The sequence below is a fragment of the Blennius ocellaris genome (genome assembly GCF_963422515.1).
Source record: "Blennius ocellaris genome assembly, chromosome: 18".
In the NCBI taxonomy this organism is placed as follows: Eukaryota; Metazoa; Chordata; class Actinopteri; order Blenniiformes; family Blenniidae; genus Blennius; species Blennius ocellaris.
Window position 1 is genome coordinate 17,451,481 of NC_137667.1, and position 20,657 is coordinate 17,472,137.

Below are 20,657 nucleotides of genomic sequence, written 5' to 3' on the forward strand. Positions count from 1 at the left end.
TTACTCAACAAACTAAGTTTGAATAAAATCCTATTGCCTCGACACCCTGTTTACGCGACAACGTTTTGAAAGCTGCTTCAAAGGTGGAACATTTTTCAAAAACACTCCGTGTCTCCGTGTTAGATGAGGGGAAAACTTTTCGAAAGTGCTCCAACTCCATCTCCATGGAGACGGCGGGCCACTTTGAACACCTGCCAGGTCGTCTTTTTTGAGACGTGTCGCTGCCATTAAACACAAAATGAGTCAATATTATCTTTTGAATTGTCATTTTTTAGAAAGTTTCCCATCCACACAGCACCATTGAAAATGACGGAAAAAGATGTAGTACATATTCCAGACCTATAGGTGGCACTGTAACTTAATACACCAAAATAAAAACGAGCGAGTAAAAATCCTCTTATTAGAGGAATCTAACAGATCGAGTTATTAAACCGACTAGCGCCAGCAGCTTTTGGGCACGATCTGTAGCACGGAGTCCGCCATTGTTGGCGTTGCTAAGCGATGTCGCGGAGAGGATCGCGGGGTTTATCGGGTCAAGAGGCGGGAAGATCCATATCAAAACAACGCCTACTTGTAATTTCATGGAGCCAGAGCCCCTCTACTTGTGGGAGGGTCAGAGTGAGCGTCCACTACCAGATTACATAACTATGACGTCACGAAGAGGAACCCCCCTGAATCATCTGTTAAAAAGTGAAGCAATCAGGTGAGGGAGATGACAGACTTTCTTCACACACAGGCTGTTACTGTTACAAAACCTGGAGAAAATGAACGTTGAATAATATGGGACCTTTAAAACAAACAAACAAACAAACAAACAAAAACATTGCGTTCTGTTTGTATATACATGTATTATACTGTTGTTCTCAGTGTTTTTGTACAAAAACCGACACGTGCATGTCTTGGAACAGGCTGAATGTTTGCGTTGGTAAAGTTTGGTAGATTATTCTGTGGCGCGCGCACAACTTTCAGGCTGAACTTCTGCGAACAAGCAAGTGTCGGCACATCGGGTTTGTTACCGCCCTTTTACGCATCGCTCCTCAGGCCCTTCCTCTCCGGAGTTTCCAAGTTTTTTCCCTCCCCTTCCTCTTCTCTGAAGCTGAGTAAAGTCAATTCCACGAGTGGCTCAACAGGTCTTATCTGCGGCGGAAATGCTCAGTTGAGCGTTGCGCGCGCGCTGCAGGGGGACGCACAACACGAGCGCTTGCTTTTTTTTTGTTTTGGGAACTTGGACGTTATGCGGCTGCCTTCCGGATGCCGTCGGCTCCTCCTCGCCCCGCGGCTCCGTGTCGCGGCGCGGGGCCAGAGGAGATGCAACACCGCGGCGTTCATGCCGGAGGCTGCGGGCTTCGAGGGCGTCTCGGGCCGCGCGGCTCTGCAGGACTTCTCCGTCTCCAACAGCGAGCGCTTCTGGGCCGCCGTGGCGCGCGGCCGCCTGAGCTGGATGAGCCCGTTCCACACGGTGCGGGACTGCGACCTGAGCCGGGGCAAGATCCACTGGTTCGAGGGAGGGAAGCTCAACGTGTCCGGTAAGTCCCATCCTCGAAGTTTTAGCTTTTTAACAAGTTAAGATCGGAGAGATTAAAAACTTTACCATCTGTCAGAGTCACGCCTTTTTCCTTTTTTTTTTTCTTTTTCAAACAGCACTTATCACTTTCCCACATTGCGAAGGCGTCAACAAACACGTATCTGTGCAAACAGGCTGCAATGCGAGCTCACTTTTTTCCTCCACTTTCTAATGTTTTCTACTTCAGTGAACTGCCTGGACCGCCACGTGCACTCCTGCCCGGAGAGGGTGGCTCTGATCTGGGAGAGGGATGAGCGAGCGGGGGTCAGAGGCCAAGTACACCTATAGGTCAGTTCTTTTTTCCATCTATCTTCCCATCTTATCTCGTGCACGTCTTATCTCGACTGCCTGTGTGTCTCCGCAGGGAGTTGCTGGAGATGACCTGTCGCCTGGGGCAACCTGCTGAGGCGGCGAGGGGTCAAGAGGGGCGACTGCGTCACCATCTACATGCCGCCCTGCCCGCTGGCCGTGGCGTCCATGCTGGCCTGCGCCCGCATCGGCGCCGCGCACAACGTGGTGTTCGCGGGCTTCAGCGCGGAGGCTCTGTCAGAGCGGATCAGAGATGGTGAGGCGGGTTTAGAGCCTGTCAATGTTTCAGTGAGCGCCGTGAGGCTGGTACTGCAGGTTATAACCCCCCCCCCCCCGGCCCTATAAAGTCTTTTGATCATCTTTTATTTCATTGTTTTTTGGGAATTCATGACCTACGACTTTATTGTTTGGACTTGGCCTCCAGCATTCAGTTTGGATTATAAAGGCCGGCAACACGACTGCTCTTCTCATTAACCTTTTACAGAAGACGGTTTAAACTTTTATGTGACGAAAGTTAAAGCCCCAGTGAAGAAACACGCTAATAAACCAAATCAAAAACCTCCTTTGTGTTCAGTTGTTGCTACAGGCGGGATTATTATTTGTGCCGTCTTTTACTTCAAAGAGTGATTTAAAGCTTTAAACGCGACCTTAGAATGGTTATTAAGGTGTAATAAAGTGATTCTCGCTCTGCAGCTCAGTCCAGCACCGTCATCACCCGTGAACCAGGCGTCAGGGGAGGAGGCTCATCGAGCTGAGAAGACGTGGACGAGGCCGTGCAGAGCTGCCCCGACGTGCGAGGTGTTTGTCGCCATGAGAACGGAGAACCCCGTCCCCGTCGCCATGACGGCCAGAGACGTCGCCATGGAGGAGGTGAGGGTGGGGTGGTGGGGAGGTAGTGACAGTAATAACGGGATTAACAATCTGAGCTGAACTTTAGCAGAGAGATGAAATATATTTTTGATCTTTAACGACCTATAAGATCTTCAGTCTGGCCCCGGCTCTGCTTCTAAACTGTGATTGGCCATTATCTCGTCTACTTTTGCTGCTTTATTGGGTCAGGTCGCCTTTGAAAAAGATCTTTGATCTCAATAAACACTTGTTTATTCAAATAAAATAAAATAAAATAAAAATCTGTTGTGAAGGATAAGCCAATTAACTACTGAAGAGAACGACAAGGTAACGTTTGAACGAAGCCTTCAATGACTGTGGCTGGACCTTTGCAGGAGATGTCAAAGGAAGATGTGGTCTGTGAGCCGGAGGCCATGAACAGCGAGGACGTCTTGTTCCTGCTCTACACGTCCGGCAGCACGGGGAAGCCCAAAGGTCTGGTCCACACTCAGGCCGGGTACCTGCTGTACGCCTCCCTCACACACAGGGTAAAGACGCCTCAGCCACACCCGCAGTCGCAGCACATCACTGGAGGCGATTTTCACGAAAACCCCGTCTTTAGATACGACTTGACGCGTCCATTTTTGAATCTTCGCCAGTACGTGTTCGGCTACCACGACGGAGACGTGTTCGGCTGCGTGGCGGACATCGGCTGGATCACGGGACACAGTTACTGTGTTTACGGGCCGCTGGCCAACGGAGGGACCACCGTGCTGTTTGAGAGCACGCCCATCTACCCCGATCCAGGTGCGCACGCCAGCAGCAATGACAAAAAAAACCCATTTTGGCTGAAGAAACGGTGGTAACCAGTCTGGATCTGTGATTGTTGGTTTGTTTCCTGTGTACTGTGGAAGTAAGACGAAAGAGAGGCTGATAATTCATTTAAGTTGAGCAGGTAAAATAGTTCCACGAAGACCATTTAGGGTTTAAATTGACCGGTTTTTCTTTGTTCTGGCATTTACTAGAGAGTTAAAAGTTGTGTTTTCACTTTCACTTTTAAAAGTCGAGGGCTTCTTTGCCATCTTGACACTTATGGTAATGTCCCGGGCCGGGTTTTGGCCCGCGGGTCGTCCATCTTCCCCCGAAGTCTTCTCCCTTTGTCCCACTTGGGTTGCGTGACGTTCAGAGGATTCATTGTCGGACACAAAAGAAGCTTTCACTTGCTCTGTGAGCCGTCCGGCCTCTCTGTGTACAGTCCGCTGGCACATGCTGCCACTGCTGCAGTATTTCTGTATTTCCTCGAGCTCTGCATGCTCGTGTGTCCCCCCCCCCCCCCCCTGCCTATGAATAACTGTTTACACTTGAACTTGACCGCACCTTCCAACACCAGAAGCAGCGGCTTCTATAAACACAGATGTCATCTCACGTGTCGGTGAGTGTTATTGTCAATGGGGGGGGGGGGGGGGGGGGGGGGGGGGACAGCGGGACCGCCGAGAGGCCGGGAGGCCCTCTCCGGTTTCACTAACCGTTTTATCTTTTACGTCGGTTCCGGTTGACGGGCGACTTGAATAAACGTCGTGCGACATCGGTGTGAATCACTGCGATACGATCATTGTTTGTCTCTTGGCAGGGAGATACTGGGACATGGTGGAGAGGCTCCGGATCAACCAGTTTTACGGCGCTCCCACCGCCATCCGCCTGCTGCTCAAGTACGGCGACGACTGGGTGAAGAAGTACGATCGCTCCTCCCTCAAAACCCTCGGCTCTGGTATGTGAAACATGACGCTCGGGAATCGTGGTTTTTTTTTCCTTTCCCCCTGTTTGTAGGGCTGCACTCAGCTCTGCCTTGGATGGTCAAATTGAACCTGATTACTTTTTCTCTTCACCTTCACTTATTCGCTTAACTGTTTAATACAAATGCAAACAAGTCCTGTAAATAGGAAAAAAAGGGGGAGGTGAATGAAAGCGGAAGTATTTGCCCTTGATGGTAATAGTATTGGTTATTTCATGCAGAAGAAAGTCACAACTGTCCTCCTCCTTCTCCTCCTCCTCCTCCTCCTCCTCCTCGCCAAGTGGTGTTTTAAATAAAGTTACAAAGCTACTCTTTTTCCCAGAAGGACAAGCTGAACACACGAACCCAAACTATTCTGAGTCCCCCCCCCTCGGGGTAAAACATGTGAATATGAAGCTACTGTTCATGTCATGCAGGAGTGTCGCACACGTCATAATTCCGGGGCCTCATTCAGCTCAATGTCACGTCGAGTTGTTAAATAGTGCCACAATAACCTTTAGATTTCAACGTTAAAGTTTTTCTTTGTTGTGGCGTAGAGTTATACGTGATAAAACATCTATAGTATCACAAAAAAAACAACAATCACGACTTAAAATGGCTACGATCTGAACATAAAGCCAATTTTAATGGAACCTTCTGATTCAAAATACAGTGAAATGTCCCCCAAAAAAACCTCAGTCGCTGTTGCATTATGGGTGTTTTCACCCTGACGACAAAAATTCAGTTTTTTATGGACACACTTGGTGGAAGATTCCCACTGGACTCAACAAGTGAATACCAATGTAAGGACTTACGTCCAGTTCACGTTGTAATCCGTCCTTCTCCGTCCCGCAGTGGGGGAGCCGATCAACACCGAGGCCTGGGAGTGGTACCAGCGGGTGGTCGGGGACGGACGCTGTCCCGTGGTGGACACCTGGTGGCAAACAGGTAATTCATCTACGTTCACGTGTCCGTCCCAAACTAATCCTGCCCAAAAAATCTAGAGCTGCTGGAATGAAACCCAAAGAGAAAACACCGCTGCTCCTTTGGTCCTTTTCATGAATCGTTTTAATGGATAAGAGGGAGAAACGTGTGGAAGAAAAAGCGATGGTGTCCTCTGTGCACATTAAACCAGCAACATGTTATATTATACAACAGTTCAGCTGTGTGGTTTATAAAATACAGCCAAGAGACACTCTGATGAAAAATATGTGAAATATGTCTGTTTGGTTTGACGTTTTGCAACAGATTTTTACATATAAAATGATGATTTTAGTCTTAAAACCTTTATCTAACTGGTACTAAACAATCTTTGATCGCCAAGTATTTTATATTAAACGAGGCCCAGAAGTCACAGTGTGAGCAGCACTAATCTATATGTGTTATGTCAAAATCCGATTGGGAACACATCCATCATTATCTATTTCTTGCTCTTATCGTGTTGTTGTAAATGAGTCATAATATTTCTCTCCGATTGCACAACAACTTAATAATGGACGGCGTGTCGTATCCATACTCACGTCAGGGATCAAGAGTGGAGTCGTGTCCTTGTTTGTCCGTACCGGTCACATCGGGACGGAAAACCTCTAAAATGGACAGTAATGGAAAAAGAAAAAAACAAAAACAACGGCAGGATGGACACGCGAGACACATAAGCACAACAGTGGACAACAAGAACAAACGGCCAAAGTATAAACAGTAATGTACATTTAGGTCAGTTTAGATAAACAAACATAGAAGACAGGATGTCATCATACCGTCAGACAAAGACTTTGTGAGGGATTAAGTGACGTGTCCTTCAAAGTATCCATGAAGCTATGTAAGTAAACAAATAAACGACAATGAACGTGTCAAAACAGACTGGGAGACCAATTGGGATTCAGTGAATGCACCGACGAAATACGATAAATCAAAACAGAAACAAAACTGGAGGCCAGTCAAGAGATCAACGTTCTCAAGAGAATTCCAGGAAGGAGCGACGAACTGATTGAGCAGGACAAAATGTTTCGGGTGTCCAGCAGCAGCGCCGCCATGGAGGCTCTGCCGTGTTGTGTATACAGAGAGCACAGCTCACCTTGTTCCAGCACCGAGAGCTGCAATGTAAATAATTACGGCTTGTAGTGGTAATCAACTAAAACTATAGGAATATAATGGCTTTAATAGTAATCACATCAAGTAATAGGTTGTTGAATGTAGAAAGTATATTGTTTCCCATGAATTGGCAACTTTGATTAGAGGGACTGACTTTTAATATTTGATACTTGTTTGCAAGATTATTTTACTATTGGCGTGTTTAACTGAATATTGTCGTGAGCCATGGGTTTAATTATATTGATGGTTCTGGTATAATACAGATTATTAACAAACTCCAGACTTTGACCTTTTTTTTTTCTTTTTTTTTATTCTTCCACTCATGCTGTGACTTTCACAGTGTCAAACTACTCATTTGCACATTTTATGATCTGTCAACAAAGGGAAGTTCAAGGGGAGAGCAGGCAGGTCCGCCCCTCTGGCAGAAAGTGTGTTACGTAACATTTGTGACCGTGTGTGTGTGTGTGTGTGTGTGTGTGTGTGTGTGTGTGTGTGTGTGTGTGTGTGTGTGTGTGTGTGTGTGTGTGTGTGTGTGTGTGTGTGTAATTGCACAGTATCAGAAGAACTTGTATGAAGCCTCAAAGACTTTCTATTCAAACCAGATTTTTCATTTTTCCATTTTTTATTTTGAATTGTTCCTCTTGAAGCTGAGCCTCAGTATCAGTCTCTGTAAAGTAACACTCGCTCGCCACAAAGCAGAAACCCCCTCCCCTCACTTCCTTTTCACTCAGCCAGATGCTCACATGTAGCAGTTGTGCAGTTGCTTCCGCAGACGAATGCAGATGTTTGCGCTCGCAACGGCCTGAAGAGTCGCGTGACAGATTTGTCCCGGCGACGTGAAGTAATGGAGCTGGTTCGACTAAAGAAATCAGCCGTACCCCGACGTGGTCGACGTCCAAAAAGTCTTAAGTTTTTCGTGGAAAAAAATAGCAAGACCCAGCTGTGCGTTCCATCCTCGGTCCCTCCAGATTAGATTGAGTGATGACCGGAGCGCCAGCCGCGGTAATTACCATGCAAATGGCAAAAATCTATAATTAATTGACAATAATTAAACATCAGAGCATCATGAGCTGGAGAATTACAGACACAGATATGACCCAAATACCCTACTTCAGTAAAAAAGGATTATGTTGTTATGTTATTTTCCTGGACCGGAGCTCCCAATTACGACTAAGTGGCATTATTCATAAAGGCCATTTGGTTGATCTGGAAGCAAGTAGCCTGTTTAGAGAGGAAAAATAGATTTTGATCCGCTGCTGGCATACGGCCTCCATGTTGGATCATCCAGGACCGGAGAGAGAGAGGCCAGGGTCTGGGAAGCACTTACAGCTTCGAGCCGTGGGAAAATGACTTCATTATCTACATATTCGCACCCGCGAAGGACGGGGAAAAGCATTTTGTCGTCGCTTGGAGCTTGATAAAACACCTACGGGTGCAAAAGAGCAGCGTCTCCCTGCAGGAATGCTCTGATGAGAGTCTGGTCCAGAAGCCTGGTGGTTTCAGTTGATGTGAAGCAGGATGCCGGCTGCTAATGCTATTGTGGGATCATCTGTTGTGTCCTACTTTATAACGGGTCCCCTCTGCCGTTTCCGGCTGTTACCACCAACACTACCAGGCGGATTAGCAGAGCCCCCCCCCCCCCCCCCCTCGAGGTCCAGCCCGGCCTAATTGTGTTCGGTTTTACCCTGGGAGGTCGTGAGTCCAAAGATCTACACGAGACCTTCATTGGTCTGGGGTCACATTCGCTCCCACACGCATTTCACTACATTTGAACCACAAATCAATTGTATTTTTTTTCCTCGCATATTGTGGGATGCTCTTCAGTTTAAGGTTAATAATATCAAATAATGTTATTTCTTTTTTAATTAAATCAGATTAAACAACAGGATACAGATTGTTCCTTATATTAAATAAGTAGCCATAAGTCTGTGTGCCTGTTTCTTTAAGAGCCAAGGCGTAAAGATTACGATCCCAGACGGCCATTTAAAAAAAACTAAAAAAATAAAGTGCATTATTTTTCTTCTAATGGATTTTCCCTGCTTAACTATTAATGCCCCATTGGGAGCATGTACATACAAAGCACATCAAAACATTAGGAAAAAAAAAAATTGGAAACAGTGTGCACATGATTTTTGTAATAAACGTTTTTTAGAAAAACTGCGAAACGTCGTCCGGGCGAAGTGGAAATGGGAGCGCGTCAATAAGAGCATCAAATTTAGGATTCAGCAAATATTTTCAGAATATGAAAGTTGTTCATCTCTGATATGAGCATTACTAAACGTGGCTAAAAGACGGTGTCAAAATAAAGAAACGCAGCCTGCTTGCTCCACAGTTTAAATACCCAGCGACCATCAAAGCCCCTTCATCATCCACATATGTGCAAAATGGAGCGAATAAATCCTCCGTGTCATTTGGAAGCAGGCCAAGCGGTGCCATAAAAGTTCTCCGCAGAATTTCAATCAGTACGAAGCGTTATGGGTCGCCAGTGTAAGTTGGCCGGCGCCGGATTAATTAATGTGCTCACATCTATTAGTGCCAGTTTAAATTTGGACGGAGGCTTTCGGCACCTGTCGGGGCTGAAGAGGCGAGTTCAGACTGAGACCAGCGTGGAGGAAAAAGAAAAGAAAACACTGGAAAAATGTCTCGTCTGGCTGTGAGACGACGGTGAAATTCAACATAGAGCAGTTCTTTACGTGGCGTCGACATTCTAAAATCACTTCCAAGCACCAAGTTTTGCCCCAAAATCTGGAACTCGATGGACAAAACCTTTCAAAATATCCTTCTTTTTTTTTTAACGCTAAATTATAAAATGATCTCCTGTGTGAATAGTATCGCACTGATTCTGAGTTGATATGATGTGACTGTTTTTATTAACTCCTTTCATTACGTTAATGCGACAGGGAGGATTTCATATTAACCCCTTTAAGCTTCCAGGCCACCGTCATTTTCCCTCCGACGCAGTTTTATTTCTTTGTCAGTTCAGTATTATATTCTTATTTTGTGCAAATACTGAACGAAAAGTTAATGTGTTTGTTTAAAATGTGTCTTTTCTATTCAAACATTTACATTCATTCATGAGAAAAATCAATTACATTATGTACAAATAGAGTATATACAAGTGATATACAGCGGCAGGCCTGCTGTCAGTCACAGTGGGACCAGTTGAGGAAACATTGTTCATATAAAACAGCAATTATTATGGTTGTGGTTCATTTATATAGAACTGCAGTGTCCAGTTGTCAAAACAGCATGGGGAAAATGAAATGTTGGTTGTTGTGCGATTGGTTAAATGACAACTGGACATTTCTCATATAGTGCTTGATCAGTCGCAATGTGCTATACGTCAGTTATTTGCCGCCAGGGGGCGCCAAAGATCCATTGGGGGAGGGGGGGGCGGGGGGGGGGGGGGGTGTTTAAAAAAAAAGTCGTCATCGACCAGTTTAGTGTCTTAAACGACTTAAATAGCCCAGAAAACAATAACAGTGTCTCCAACTCTGATGCTTCTCCGAGTCCAGGTCTTCAGTTGCTGAATGCTATTGGTTCCTTTGTATTTTGGGGGCGGGGCTTAGCCTGGAGCAATGGACACAATGAGAGCTGAATTCATCTTTTTGTGGAAACAAACTGGTGAATGACAGTTTTGAACGGTTCAAGCTGAAGCGACACCAAAGAGTCCCAAAGACTTTATCCTGGTCGCTTCGGAATAGAACAGAGAAACTGTATTTTCACGTCGAGCCACTCGCAGAAAGAGGAATCGGATCTTTGAGTCTGGCATCGGGGGGGGGGGGTCGAACGGCCAACAGTGGGACTTTAAAGATGAGCGCTCGACCTCAACATGGTGGCCGCGCCGACGTCACCGTCAACGTTGTAATCCTCTTTGATCACCTGTCCTGCCCTTGTTTTTGCTGTTTTCCAGAGACGGGTGGCATCTGCATCGCCCCGAGGCCCTCGGAACCCGACGCAGACATTCTCCCAGGCATGGCCATGAGGCCCTTCTTTGGCATTAAGCCGGTGCTCATGGACACGGAGGTGTGTGTGTGTGTGTGTGTGTGTGTGTGTGTGTGTGTGTGTGTGTGTGTGTGTGGCGTGCCACCCGGGCAGATACTGGACGGCTGAGAAGAGGAGCAGGTCAGATTAGGATTATAAAACAGTCAACAGCTGTGCCACTTTTGATACCCACTCGGCTCCCAGCCGTCAGTCCCGCTTCCCGGCGTGCCAAACTGCTTATTATAAATCTGCCGCGGTATTTTGATGGTTATTGAAGTTGCTTTCGCGGCGCACAGATTGAGCAGACAGTTGGCTGGTTGTTTCTGAGCTCGTCCCTCTCAAACACACACACACACACATGGAAACACGTTTCAGACATTTCAATGTCTGTTCTCCACCGATTGTACAAGCTGATCGCACCACCCGGGCAGGAACTCGCACCGACGAGTCTTTTTACCGTCACGTTTCCATTGAAGCGTTTTGTGTCGTTCCAGGGCAAAGAGCTGACTTCCAACAACGCGTCTGGAGCTCTGTGCATCGCGCAACCCTGGCCTGGTATGGCCAGGACCATCCACAACGACCACCAGAGGTTCATCGAGACGTACTGCCAGCCTTACCCCGGTACGCCGCCTGTTCCTCCGCACACCTTAGAAGCAGGTGTCCCTCAAAGTAATGGATGACAGTTGTTATTTTGTAAGGAAGAATCTCTTGTTTCACGGTCTGTGGCGACGTCTATAGACGAGGTCTGGGGAAAAGAGGTCATTACAGGTGTGGCCTTTAGGGGGCGCTGTGGCTCAGCAAATGCATACATAGCAATATGGAAGCAGTACAGTGCTTCTTCAGGTTTGATCAAGTTTGACCAGGTTTCGCCTCATATATTGATGGATTTCAACTTTATTTGATGCAAAGTCGTATCGGTTTTTACTTGTCGTCTTTACTTGCAGACTCACTCTTGGTCACGTTCAGTCCCCCTCATCCCTTCGTTGCAAAAACAACCAACAGCACCCACCAGTGGCAAAAGACGAGAACTACATCATTTCTGCCATTTCCGTGTAAACGGACGTGGTTGTTGAAACATTTCTGTAATGAAAACATTAAAAAGATGTCTTTCACGTTATTTTATGGGAAAAACCTTTAACTGGTATTTAATTTTTTAGGAGAGGAGGGGTGTAGTGAAGCTACTTACAAGTAGTCTTGATACCGTACGTGTAGATCCTCGTTGTGACCCCACTGCACCCGTTTCAAACTCCAGGTTACTTCTTCACGGGCGACGGCGCCCATCGCACGGCGGAAGGTTATTACCAGATCACCGGCCGCCTCGATGACGTCATCAACGTGAGCGGCCACAGGATCGGGACGGCCGAGATCGAGGACGTGGTGGTGAGAAGAAAACTTAATGGTTCAGCTGCACGATCCCGAATCTGACATTCTAATATAACTGTAAAGAAGGTGTTAAATAAAAATTCCAAGGCAAGGCATTGCGTTTTATCAAAACGTTTTATTCTTCAATCGGAGTGTAGCAGACGGACAATAACAGTTAATATCTATGTTTTTTATTGACGTTACACTAAGAATCCAGATAGAAAAGTGTGAACCGGGGACATGTGATTTCAAACGTTTCACCGAAGAAAAATGTAAACATTTCAAGCCTTTTCGTCGCCATGGATCCACGGCTGTAAACGGTGGAGTGACGTCCGTGTCTCCCCACAGAACCAGTGTTCGGACGTGGCTGAATCGGCCGTCGTAGGAATCTCACACGACATCAAAGGACAAGGTGGGCGGGCGCTTTGTTCTCGGCGTGAAGTGGCCAGAGACGTTTGTCAAACCCCCCTCCTTTTTTTTTGATTCCCCCCCCCATGTTTCCAGGCGTGTACGCTTTCGTGGTGCTTAAAGCAAGTACCCACATGACGGAGGACGATTTGAGGCGGCAGCTCAACGCCATCGTGTCCAAGAAGATCGCCAAATACGCCTGTCCAGACGTCGTCCAGGTGACTCTCCGCCGCCGGTTTCAGCTCGAAGTCCCCCCCCCCCCTCGGGCCTTTGACCTGCGACTTTTTTCTTTTTTTTCTTCTCTCTTGCCGCAGTTTGCGAAGCGTCTGCCCAAGACGCGCTCCGGCAAGATCATGAGGCGAGTGCTGCGCAAAGTGGTGGAGCGCGACCTGGACGGTCTGGGAGACCTGAGCACGCTGGACGACCCCGCGGCCGTCCAGGAGATCATCCAGGGTCACCGCGAGATATTGGGGGACACACAGTGAGGACGAGAAAGGAGGAACACGACTCATCAACTCGCACTTTCAAACTAATCTTTACATTTCCACAAAAAAAAGTTGATTGTTTTAATTGTAGAACACAAACACATTTTTTCTTTTTTTTTCAATAATCTGGACAACATTCAGTTGTAATAATTTCACGCCGTAAACATAAAACAATGAGGACCTGTGACGTCACACAAATGTGTACTTTTCAAACCGTCCTTTTGTGTTTAACGTTTGTTTTGCTCTCCGATCATGAAGCAAAAGCAACCTTCAGGTTTGAAATAGTTCCAACTTTGAGATGGAAACCACGGGAACTGAAGGAGTCCGTCGCGCCGCAGCCGAGTACCTGATGATGAAGACGATGACGAAAGACTGAATTAAGGCACCTTTACTGTTGCCGCATCCCCAAACCGAGGCTTCCTTCACGTGCGGGGATTCGCGGAGAGATGAGTGTGGGGTCACATGACTTCTTCTCTGGGACTCGAGCTGCTGCTGCTGTTTTTCAACGTGGTCAGCTCCCACCGACCTGCTCCACACAGCTTCAGCTGCACGTCGTGGTACTGCCAAGAACACATGCTATTTAATAGTTTATCCGTCATCCGAGTCGCTTTCAGAGGATTTCACTTTATGGACCAAACGTCTTCCTGAGCTGCAAACATGGTCAAACTCAAATATCGGAGTAACTCCAAATGGTTCTAGGAACCTGAGCTGAAGTGTCCAGAAAACTAGCATTAGCTTCAAAGCTGTCACAACACCCATAATGCAACACTTGTTTTAAGGGACATTTCACTGAATTTTGCACCAGAAAGTTCCATTAATATTGGCCTCATATTGAAATACGTCCTCATTTCCCATAGAAATTGTTTGGGTTTTTTTTCCCCCATCATTTTTACTCTCAAACTTGAATGGCCCAGTTGTAGCAGTCCGACCTGACGGGTGTGTTGGACCCTGGCCCGAGCCCCGCTCACCTTCTCCAGACTGCTCCGGTGTCCCAGGCTGACCAGCGTCATGCCCAGCTGCTTGCACGTCCGGTACAGCTGCGACTCCGCCTCCTCCGTCAGAGCGCTGGTGGCTTCATCCAAGACTGACGGGACGAGACGGAAAAAAACATGAGAGCCGGACGAAGAAAAAAAAAAAAAAAAGACACGAGAGTGTGTTTGTGGAGGCGGAGAAACACACCTGCGTATTTGGGCTGCAGGTAGAAGAGTCGCGCGAAGGAAAGACGCTGCATTTCGCCCGGAGAAAGAACGTCGTACCTGCCAGAGGGACACGGGGGGGCTTTTTTTAGTGGCGAGACTCATGTCGTTTCTTTTTGGTTTTTTCCCTCCACTCGTACCAGTTCCAGTCCACTTTTTCGTCCAGGCCCCCCGTCCGCTTCACCAGGTTGGTCTGAAGACCACAGAGTTCAGGTTCAGGCCAACATCAGCTTCAACAATCCGTACGGTTCACTCACCACTCCGGCCAGCTCCAGGAAATGAGTAATTCTGTCATCGTCCACCAGCCCTGAGGACCAAAACTTCAGATTTCAGGCACACAAGAACGACTTCCTATTGACATGTTTGTATAAGCAGCTCATGTTTGCCTTAATTGCAGCGCCCCCCCCAGGTGTGCTGCTGCGCTGCACACTTTACCATGAGCTTTGCCTTTCATGTGTTGTAACCTCAGTTTTGTTTGTTTTTCTTTCATTCATTTGCTGCATGATTGCACTTTGATGTTAATAGTGTCAAACGGCTCTAAATAAAGCTGCGTCTATATGAAATGTGTGTGTTTCGCTGCTTGCTAAAAAAAAAAAGTCCGAATGTGATGCAAGACTGCAGTTTGTACCTGACGCAGGGTAAATATCCTTCAGTGGGTAGATCACCTGTCGGGGCAGAAGAGTTCCATGTTTTGATGGGATTCCTAATGAGGGGGGGAAACGCCTTTAAAGAGGCGAGAGCGGTGGGAGCGCGCGGCGCCAACCTGTTCCCGCAGCGTGCCGTCGGTCAGGTAGGGCTTCTGAGGCAGGAAGAGCGTTCCTCTGGGCCCGAAGCAGGTGGTCATCTGGACGAAACCTGACGGGGAGCGACGGAGAAACGCCACAGTGAGGAGAGTCTGAACACGATGGCAGTGTCATGTGACCCAACAACCCATTGTGATGAGGCACAAGGTTACATCTGAAAGGCGTTAAAAAAAAAATTCTATTTTGAGATCAGATGAAGGCCTCATTGGTACATACGTATCTGATACGATAAGGCCGATCGGATTTTCTCAACATCTCTAACGTCCTCAAATCTGCCACCTTCTCGCTTATTCTGTCACGTAAATGGTGAAAACGCTGTCAATTAAAGAGAAGCTGGTGAGTTGGCGTCCCTCCAGAACAAGACCCTCTCCTTGTCGCGGGCTATTTGAACACAACGCGTCCGAAACTGATCGGAACTTTCCCCCCGGGGGCCCCCGCCGCCCTCTCACCGCTCTCCGCCTCCCACAGCCGGTTGAGGACCCTGAGCAGCGACGTCTTGCCCGTGCCCGTGTTCCCCACCACCAGCAGGTGGCGCCCCTCCCGGATCTTCAGGCTCAGGTCCTCCACCAGCAGCTGCTCCGAGTCGGGGGACTTGTAGGAGAGGCGGTCCAGGACGAAGGCCGTGTCCACGGGGCCGCCGTGCACGTCGAAGTCGCTGTCGGAAAGACGCGCGGGGAAAAAAAAAAACCCTTCGCCTTTATCGTCTCGCCTCCCGCCGTCGGTATGTTTAATGTAATCTAAATGTAAAATGTGAACGCCGCCTGTACAAACCTATCAAAGTCGTAGCTTTCCCCCGACGCCGGGTCGTAGTCGCACTGCTTACGCAGGACGTCGTCCATCACCTCCCTCAGCTCCCCGATCCTGAACACGAACACACACGAACACACACGAACACACACACACACACACACACACACACACACACACACACACACACACACACACACACACACACACACACACACACACACACACACACACACACACACACACACACACACACACACACACACAGAGGCAGTGATAAAGAGCTGGATGGCGTGCACAAACCCCCGCTGTCATCATCTGTCGCGGCGGAGGTGAGTTTAAGTATGCGGCGTGATACCTGTGGGTGTAGCCGGCCACGTCTGACAGAGTCGTTGACAGGTCTATTAGCTGCGTGAAGCCGTTTATCAAGTAGATGCACACGAAGGCGTTCTGAATGCGAACGAGGAGCAAGAAGAGACCAGGACAAACCACAGTGAACGCTCGGAATGCAAACAGGCAAGAACAAATGACACTATGCTCTTAGAAGGCAGGTGGCGCCATCTAGTGGCCAAATCCGTCTCTGACAGATTCCAATTCTTCAGCATTGAACATAAACATGAAAATGTTCGTTTAGGACAAGGGTCTGCAAAGTTTATGACCCCCCCCAAAAAAAACATTGTTTAGATTTTCCACCATACAAAACATAACAAAAAATAAATTGCACGTTGCATTTATAGCTACAACTTTTTTTTCATCTTTCGCTTTTGGAGCCATTTTGTTGGGAGATTTTTCTTTTTTTTTCCCATGGATTTTTATGTATCTGAGCTATTTTAGCCGTTTGTAGCCACAGTGAGTTTCCAATTATTGAGAGCGGTTTTAAATATACTAGCATTTCTTGACTTTGTTTTTTTTCTTTTTCTGTCTTTTTAAATTTTTTCTTCTTCCCCCCCCCAATTTTCCTTTGTTTTCTTTTTGCGAAAAGTGTAATCATTTTAATTTGACTGATGTTTCCTGTATTATTTCATTTTTAAGTAGTTTCAGCGACGTTATTCTACTCATCCTGTCTATTTGAGCTGCTTTACCTTATTTAGCCGTCTTTATCCTGGAGATTAGACAACATTTGAAAAATCAGAGGAATTAAAAACATCATAAAAATAATAAGAAAACGTTTAATTCCCAATCGCATTTCGGAAAGGTTTGCGGGTTGCAGGCCCCTGATTTCGGTATAATGTTTGTTGGTTTTAAATATTTGCTTGCTGGATAGCCTACCTTACTGATGAGCGCACTGAGTTCACCGGGAGAGAGGTCGTTGTAGATGCCAGTGAAAATGGGAATGCCAATTATGACGTAGCTGAGGAAACCCCCGAGGTAGTCGAACGTGTTCACCCCAACTGAGGGGGGGAAAAAATCAAGAAATCAAAGGTCAGCTCCAGTCGGTTGATCCAAACAGAGCGAGGGTGAGAAGGTGGTCTTACTATAAAGCCACAGCTCTTTGTTTATGAGACTTTTCTGGGTTTGCAGCAGCTCCTGCAGTTTGCGGTCCGTCCGCATGTGCTCCACTTTCCCGGCTCTGAAAGTCACAGCAGCTTCAAACTGCGTCTTCCGGCGGAGCCGCTTGAAACAAAGAGTTTGATGAAAACCACGGAGGACGTCTCTCACCTGTAGAAAGCCGCCGACTCCGCGTTGACGCGGATTTGCATGTGCTTGAATCTAGACGTGGAAACAAGGACATTTGTGTGGTTATGTTTGTAGAATCAGTGTTTTCAACTGGACACGTAGAGATGAAGTGTGTGTGCCTGTCGCCTGCTGCTGACTTTGACTGGACAGTTTTCCTCGATTAGAAGAATCATTAACAACAACTAGAATTTTCTAACATGTTTAAATGTACCTTTTTGTGTACTTGTGCTTCCGTAGCGCACCGAAAATCCGACGGAAGAAACTAATTAATACGATTAAAACTAAACCCGAGGATAGAAAAGCTTTGCGTCTCTTAAAGAGACAGACACACAGAACTTTTCAGAGTTTCCGGGGTTGTTCAAAGAGCACAAAGCTTCCTCTAGAAAAAAAGGTAAAACAAGATTTGTATGTGAAGTTGCTTGATAAACTCTGTGCTCCACATTTACCTGAAGTCTCCTTCCAGTTTTTCCTGCTCAAACAGAGTTGAAACAATCGGCCCCATGAGGATTTTATTGGCGACGGTTCCGACTACGAAGTAGCCGAAGATGCTCACGGGACCGATCCAGCCGGTGCTGCAAGGCACAGCGACTCCAGAGAGTTAGAGACTTTACACCCACACCCACACCCCCCCCCCCCCCCCCCCCCCCCCCCTCATACACACACACACACACACACACACACACACACACACACACACACACACACACACACACACACACACACACACACACACACACACACACACACACACACACACACACACACACACACACACACACACACACACACGCACGCACACGCACACGCACACGCACATTATGTAACTAGTATTTGAGGTAGCACTTGTTTGTATTACTTTTGTATATAGAATGTATTGTTCATCATCACACATCTATGGAATTGTTTATCTGCACTACCTTAAATACATTTAAAAAAAAGAGTTACTGTGGTACTATTATACCCACTCGGGATGAAATTAAATTGCTTGTGGCCCCTGAAGGTAAAACATGTGTTTGCCGTGTGGAGGCCGTCGTAGGACACCGACCTCTGGAAGCAGTGGTAGGTGTAGTAGGTCAGCGTGAAGGGCGACACGATGAGGCGGCTGGCCATGGTGCTCATCTGCTTACACAGGCGCTCCGCGTCCTGACTGATCCGCTGGTCTCTGCCCGTCACACAAACACAAGAAATAAAAATCTGCGTCACGAAAACAAAACCAAAAAAAAAAAACCCAGCGGCCGCGTGGAGGCAAAAGTGTCAACGCGCTTAAAGCCACCATCATCAAAATGTGATTTTCAGTGGGAGAATAACGGAAGTACAGCTTACGGGTTGTCGATGTCCTCTCGGAGGACGTTCAGGGTGTAATAGACTCGGCCCTGGAAGTAGGACGAGTGCAGACTCTCGGTGAGCGTCTTCCTCCAGAGGACGTACAGCTGATTGCAGATGTACTGGTCCAGACTTTTCAGCTGCAGGACAACAGAGAGAGGAATGTGATTGTTCTGTGGGTTTATGACAGAGATGACAATAAAAATCTGTCGTCAGTTTCCGTGACACAGTAGAAAGCGTGTCAGGCTGACCTGCCCTCACAAGGCTGTGACTGTAAATCAAACATCAACTCTCATGTTACACAGTTCAAGTGTGTAAACTGCATTTCGTCGTCACCACTTCTCTCCACTATATTTAAAAATCACTGTGCAGGGATTTGAGGCAATTCGGAGTCTGTCCTGCAAAAAGAAATGGCCAAAAAGCATCATCCGCCGCACGGATTTACAGAGATCACAGCAATTGTTAGTCAAAAAAAAAATCAAATTCACTGATCTGGTTCTTCTACAAAGAAAAAGCCCAAATAGTGTTCGGAGCATTAGGGAACATCTCACCCTCTGTAATGCAGATACCTCGTCACCAGTCTGCGCCTTTGTATGTTTTATTTACCGTTGTTTTATTTAGGTTTTCTTTCCCCCCACTGTTGCACTGCGGCTCTACGTATTTACAGATTTATTTCTACGTCTTTGACGTTCCACCTGGAGCGATGCCTTACGGTGGAGTTGAGCAAAATGAGCGTCACGGCGGTGCCCAGCAGGCTCCTGAAGCCGGAGTAGTCTTTGTCTGCCAGCACGTTGTAGAAGTGGCTGGGGAGGACGCCCACCTGGTAAATGATCAGCTGCTCTGAAGGCAGAAAGAGAAAAACAAACAAAGAAACAAACAAAAAAAATCCAATGTTGGCAAGATGTGAGGAGAGACTTGTAAAAAAACGACTCGGAAAGAGAGAGACAATGGTAAAGGTCAGCGAGAAACACTGTGGTGCTAAAGTACAATCCAACACATGACCTGAGTCGTTCATTAGGCAATGAGCAGAATGTAACTGAGCATCCGACAGAGAAACAACTCATTTCTATAAAAAAAAAACAACCTGTAGGCTGAGAGTGTTTCAAGGTGGAACTTAAATTCCAGGTTCTTTGGTTCCTACGGCGGAGTTTACAGACGGACGGCACTGCGTCACGTAAAAAGGAATTTAAGAGGATGGATAAAAACAACAAATGACTATTAAAGGCTCTTTTTATGACACGTGGCAAATGAGGCACCAGTTGATGAGATTTGTTTTTGCATTTTGATGCAATGTGACACGTACTATGTGTGGGGCGGAGCCAGTCCAGCTCACACAGACACAGCAGATTCTGAATGCAGCTCCTATCGATCCAATAATGAAATGGTGGAAAATTAAGAAAAAAGCTGGATTTTGGGGGCAAATAAACCTTGAAGACGAGGTTTCTGGACCAACGAGATCATGAGAAAGTGTTGAAAAGCTGCATGGTGTGACACGTTTAACTCTTTCACAGTTGCAAATGTGAGTTAAATGGATTAAAAGCAGCTTAAGAAGGTAATTAAAGTGCACAAGGTAACGCCAGATGTGTGCGTAAGTCCAGATGTTACCTGTGAGCGTGACACCGAGCAGGGTACCAAACATCAGGACACTCTGACTGCTCCATGACGGAAACAGAACCTTCTGGATGCTGCAGAACCTCTCGACAAACTTCCAGTCCACCTTCAGCCTGGAAGGAAACACACACGAAAAACAAGATATAAGAGGAAGAGTGTTTAGAAGCAAACAAGCTGCTTGAAGGCGGAAGTGTGGAGGTTTGAACATGCATCAACTAGACTAAATAAATAAAATAAAATGTCACCTTTTAGCTCCTCTCTTGTTTTGTCCCAGACGAGGCATCTGCACCAGTGTGACTTTCTTGTTATCGATCCGGAGGCTCTGTCACATGAGCGGCGATCGAGCAGCGGCTCGAGACAACTTCCACTCAGGTGACCCACAGCGTCAGCCGCTCGCGACGCGTCCTTCAAAATACATCGAACAACTTGTTTCTCTAAACTGTGCGGGTACAAACAAAATGCATATAAAGCCTTATAAAAACGTCCCGTCCCATCCAG

The 20,657-nt window shown here is 47.0% G+C and overlaps 2 protein-coding genes across 3 annotated transcripts; one reads left to right on the forward strand and one right to left on the reverse strand.

The window, feature by feature from the left end:
* The first annotated feature begins 1,149 nt into the window (after positions 1 to 1,149).
* On the forward strand, positions 1,150 to 12,814 carry acss1 (acyl-CoA synthetase short chain family member 1). The gene is given in 19 exon segments (XM_080513840.1): positions 1,150 to 1,526; positions 1,752 to 1,819; positions 1,821 to 1,852; positions 1,929 to 1,956; positions 1,958 to 2,129; positions 2,567 to 2,611; positions 2,614 to 2,632; positions 2,634 to 2,666; positions 2,668 to 2,743; positions 3,097 to 3,249; positions 3,361 to 3,508; positions 4,332 to 4,469; positions 5,328 to 5,420; positions 10,477 to 10,589; positions 11,042 to 11,168; positions 11,800 to 11,927; positions 12,258 to 12,321; positions 12,414 to 12,535; positions 12,632 to 12,814. Coding segments are annotated over 19 exon segments (2,022 nt in total). The 5' UTR covers positions 1,150 to 1,234; the 3' UTR covers positions 12,803 to 12,814.
* A 411-nt stretch (positions 12,815 to 13,225) lies between these two features.
* On the reverse strand, positions 13,226 to 20,636 carry abcd4 (ATP-binding cassette, sub-family D (ALD), member 4). 2 transcript variants are annotated; one of them, XM_080513842.1, is made up of 19 exons: positions 20,405 to 20,636; positions 20,154 to 20,272; positions 19,261 to 19,388; positions 18,549 to 18,688; positions 18,271 to 18,387; positions 17,672 to 17,797; positions 17,208 to 17,258; positions 17,024 to 17,118; positions 16,818 to 16,939; positions 15,907 to 15,998; positions 15,573 to 15,662; positions 15,251 to 15,456; positions 14,762 to 14,853; positions 14,627 to 14,663; positions 14,256 to 14,305; positions 14,139 to 14,191; positions 13,982 to 14,058; positions 13,771 to 13,886; positions 13,226 to 13,362 (listed from the first exon to the last, which is right to left on the reverse strand). In XM_080513842.1, exons 1-19 carry the CDS (start codon positions 20,440 to 20,442, stop codon positions 13,261 to 13,263), a joined length of 1,851 nt encoding a protein of 616 aa, XP_080369968.1. In that variant the 5' UTR covers positions 20,443 to 20,636; the 3' UTR covers positions 13,226 to 13,260. The 2 variants fall into 2 exon arrangements, with proteins under 2 accessions (XP_080369968.1, XP_080369967.1); XM_080513841.1 differs by lacking the exon at positions 13,226 to 13,362 and having other exon boundaries at positions 13,542 to 13,886.
* Between the last annotated feature and the right edge of the window lie 21 nt (positions 20,637 to 20,657).

Excerpts from the sequence above, each read along its gene's own strand:
- abcd4 (XM_080513841.1), bottom strand. The coding sequence starts at position 20,442 with ATGCCTCGTCTGGGACAAAACAAGAGAGGAGCTAAAAG. Across the intron at positions 14,306-14,626 it reads GGATATTTACCCTGCGTCAG|GGCTGGTGGACGATGACAGA; the intron begins GTACAAACTGCA and ends TTTGGTCCTCAG. Across the intron at positions 14,192-14,255 it reads TCCTGGAGCTGGCCGGAGTG|ACCAACCTGGTGAAGCGGAC; the intron begins GTGAGTGAACCG and ends TGTGGTCTTCAG.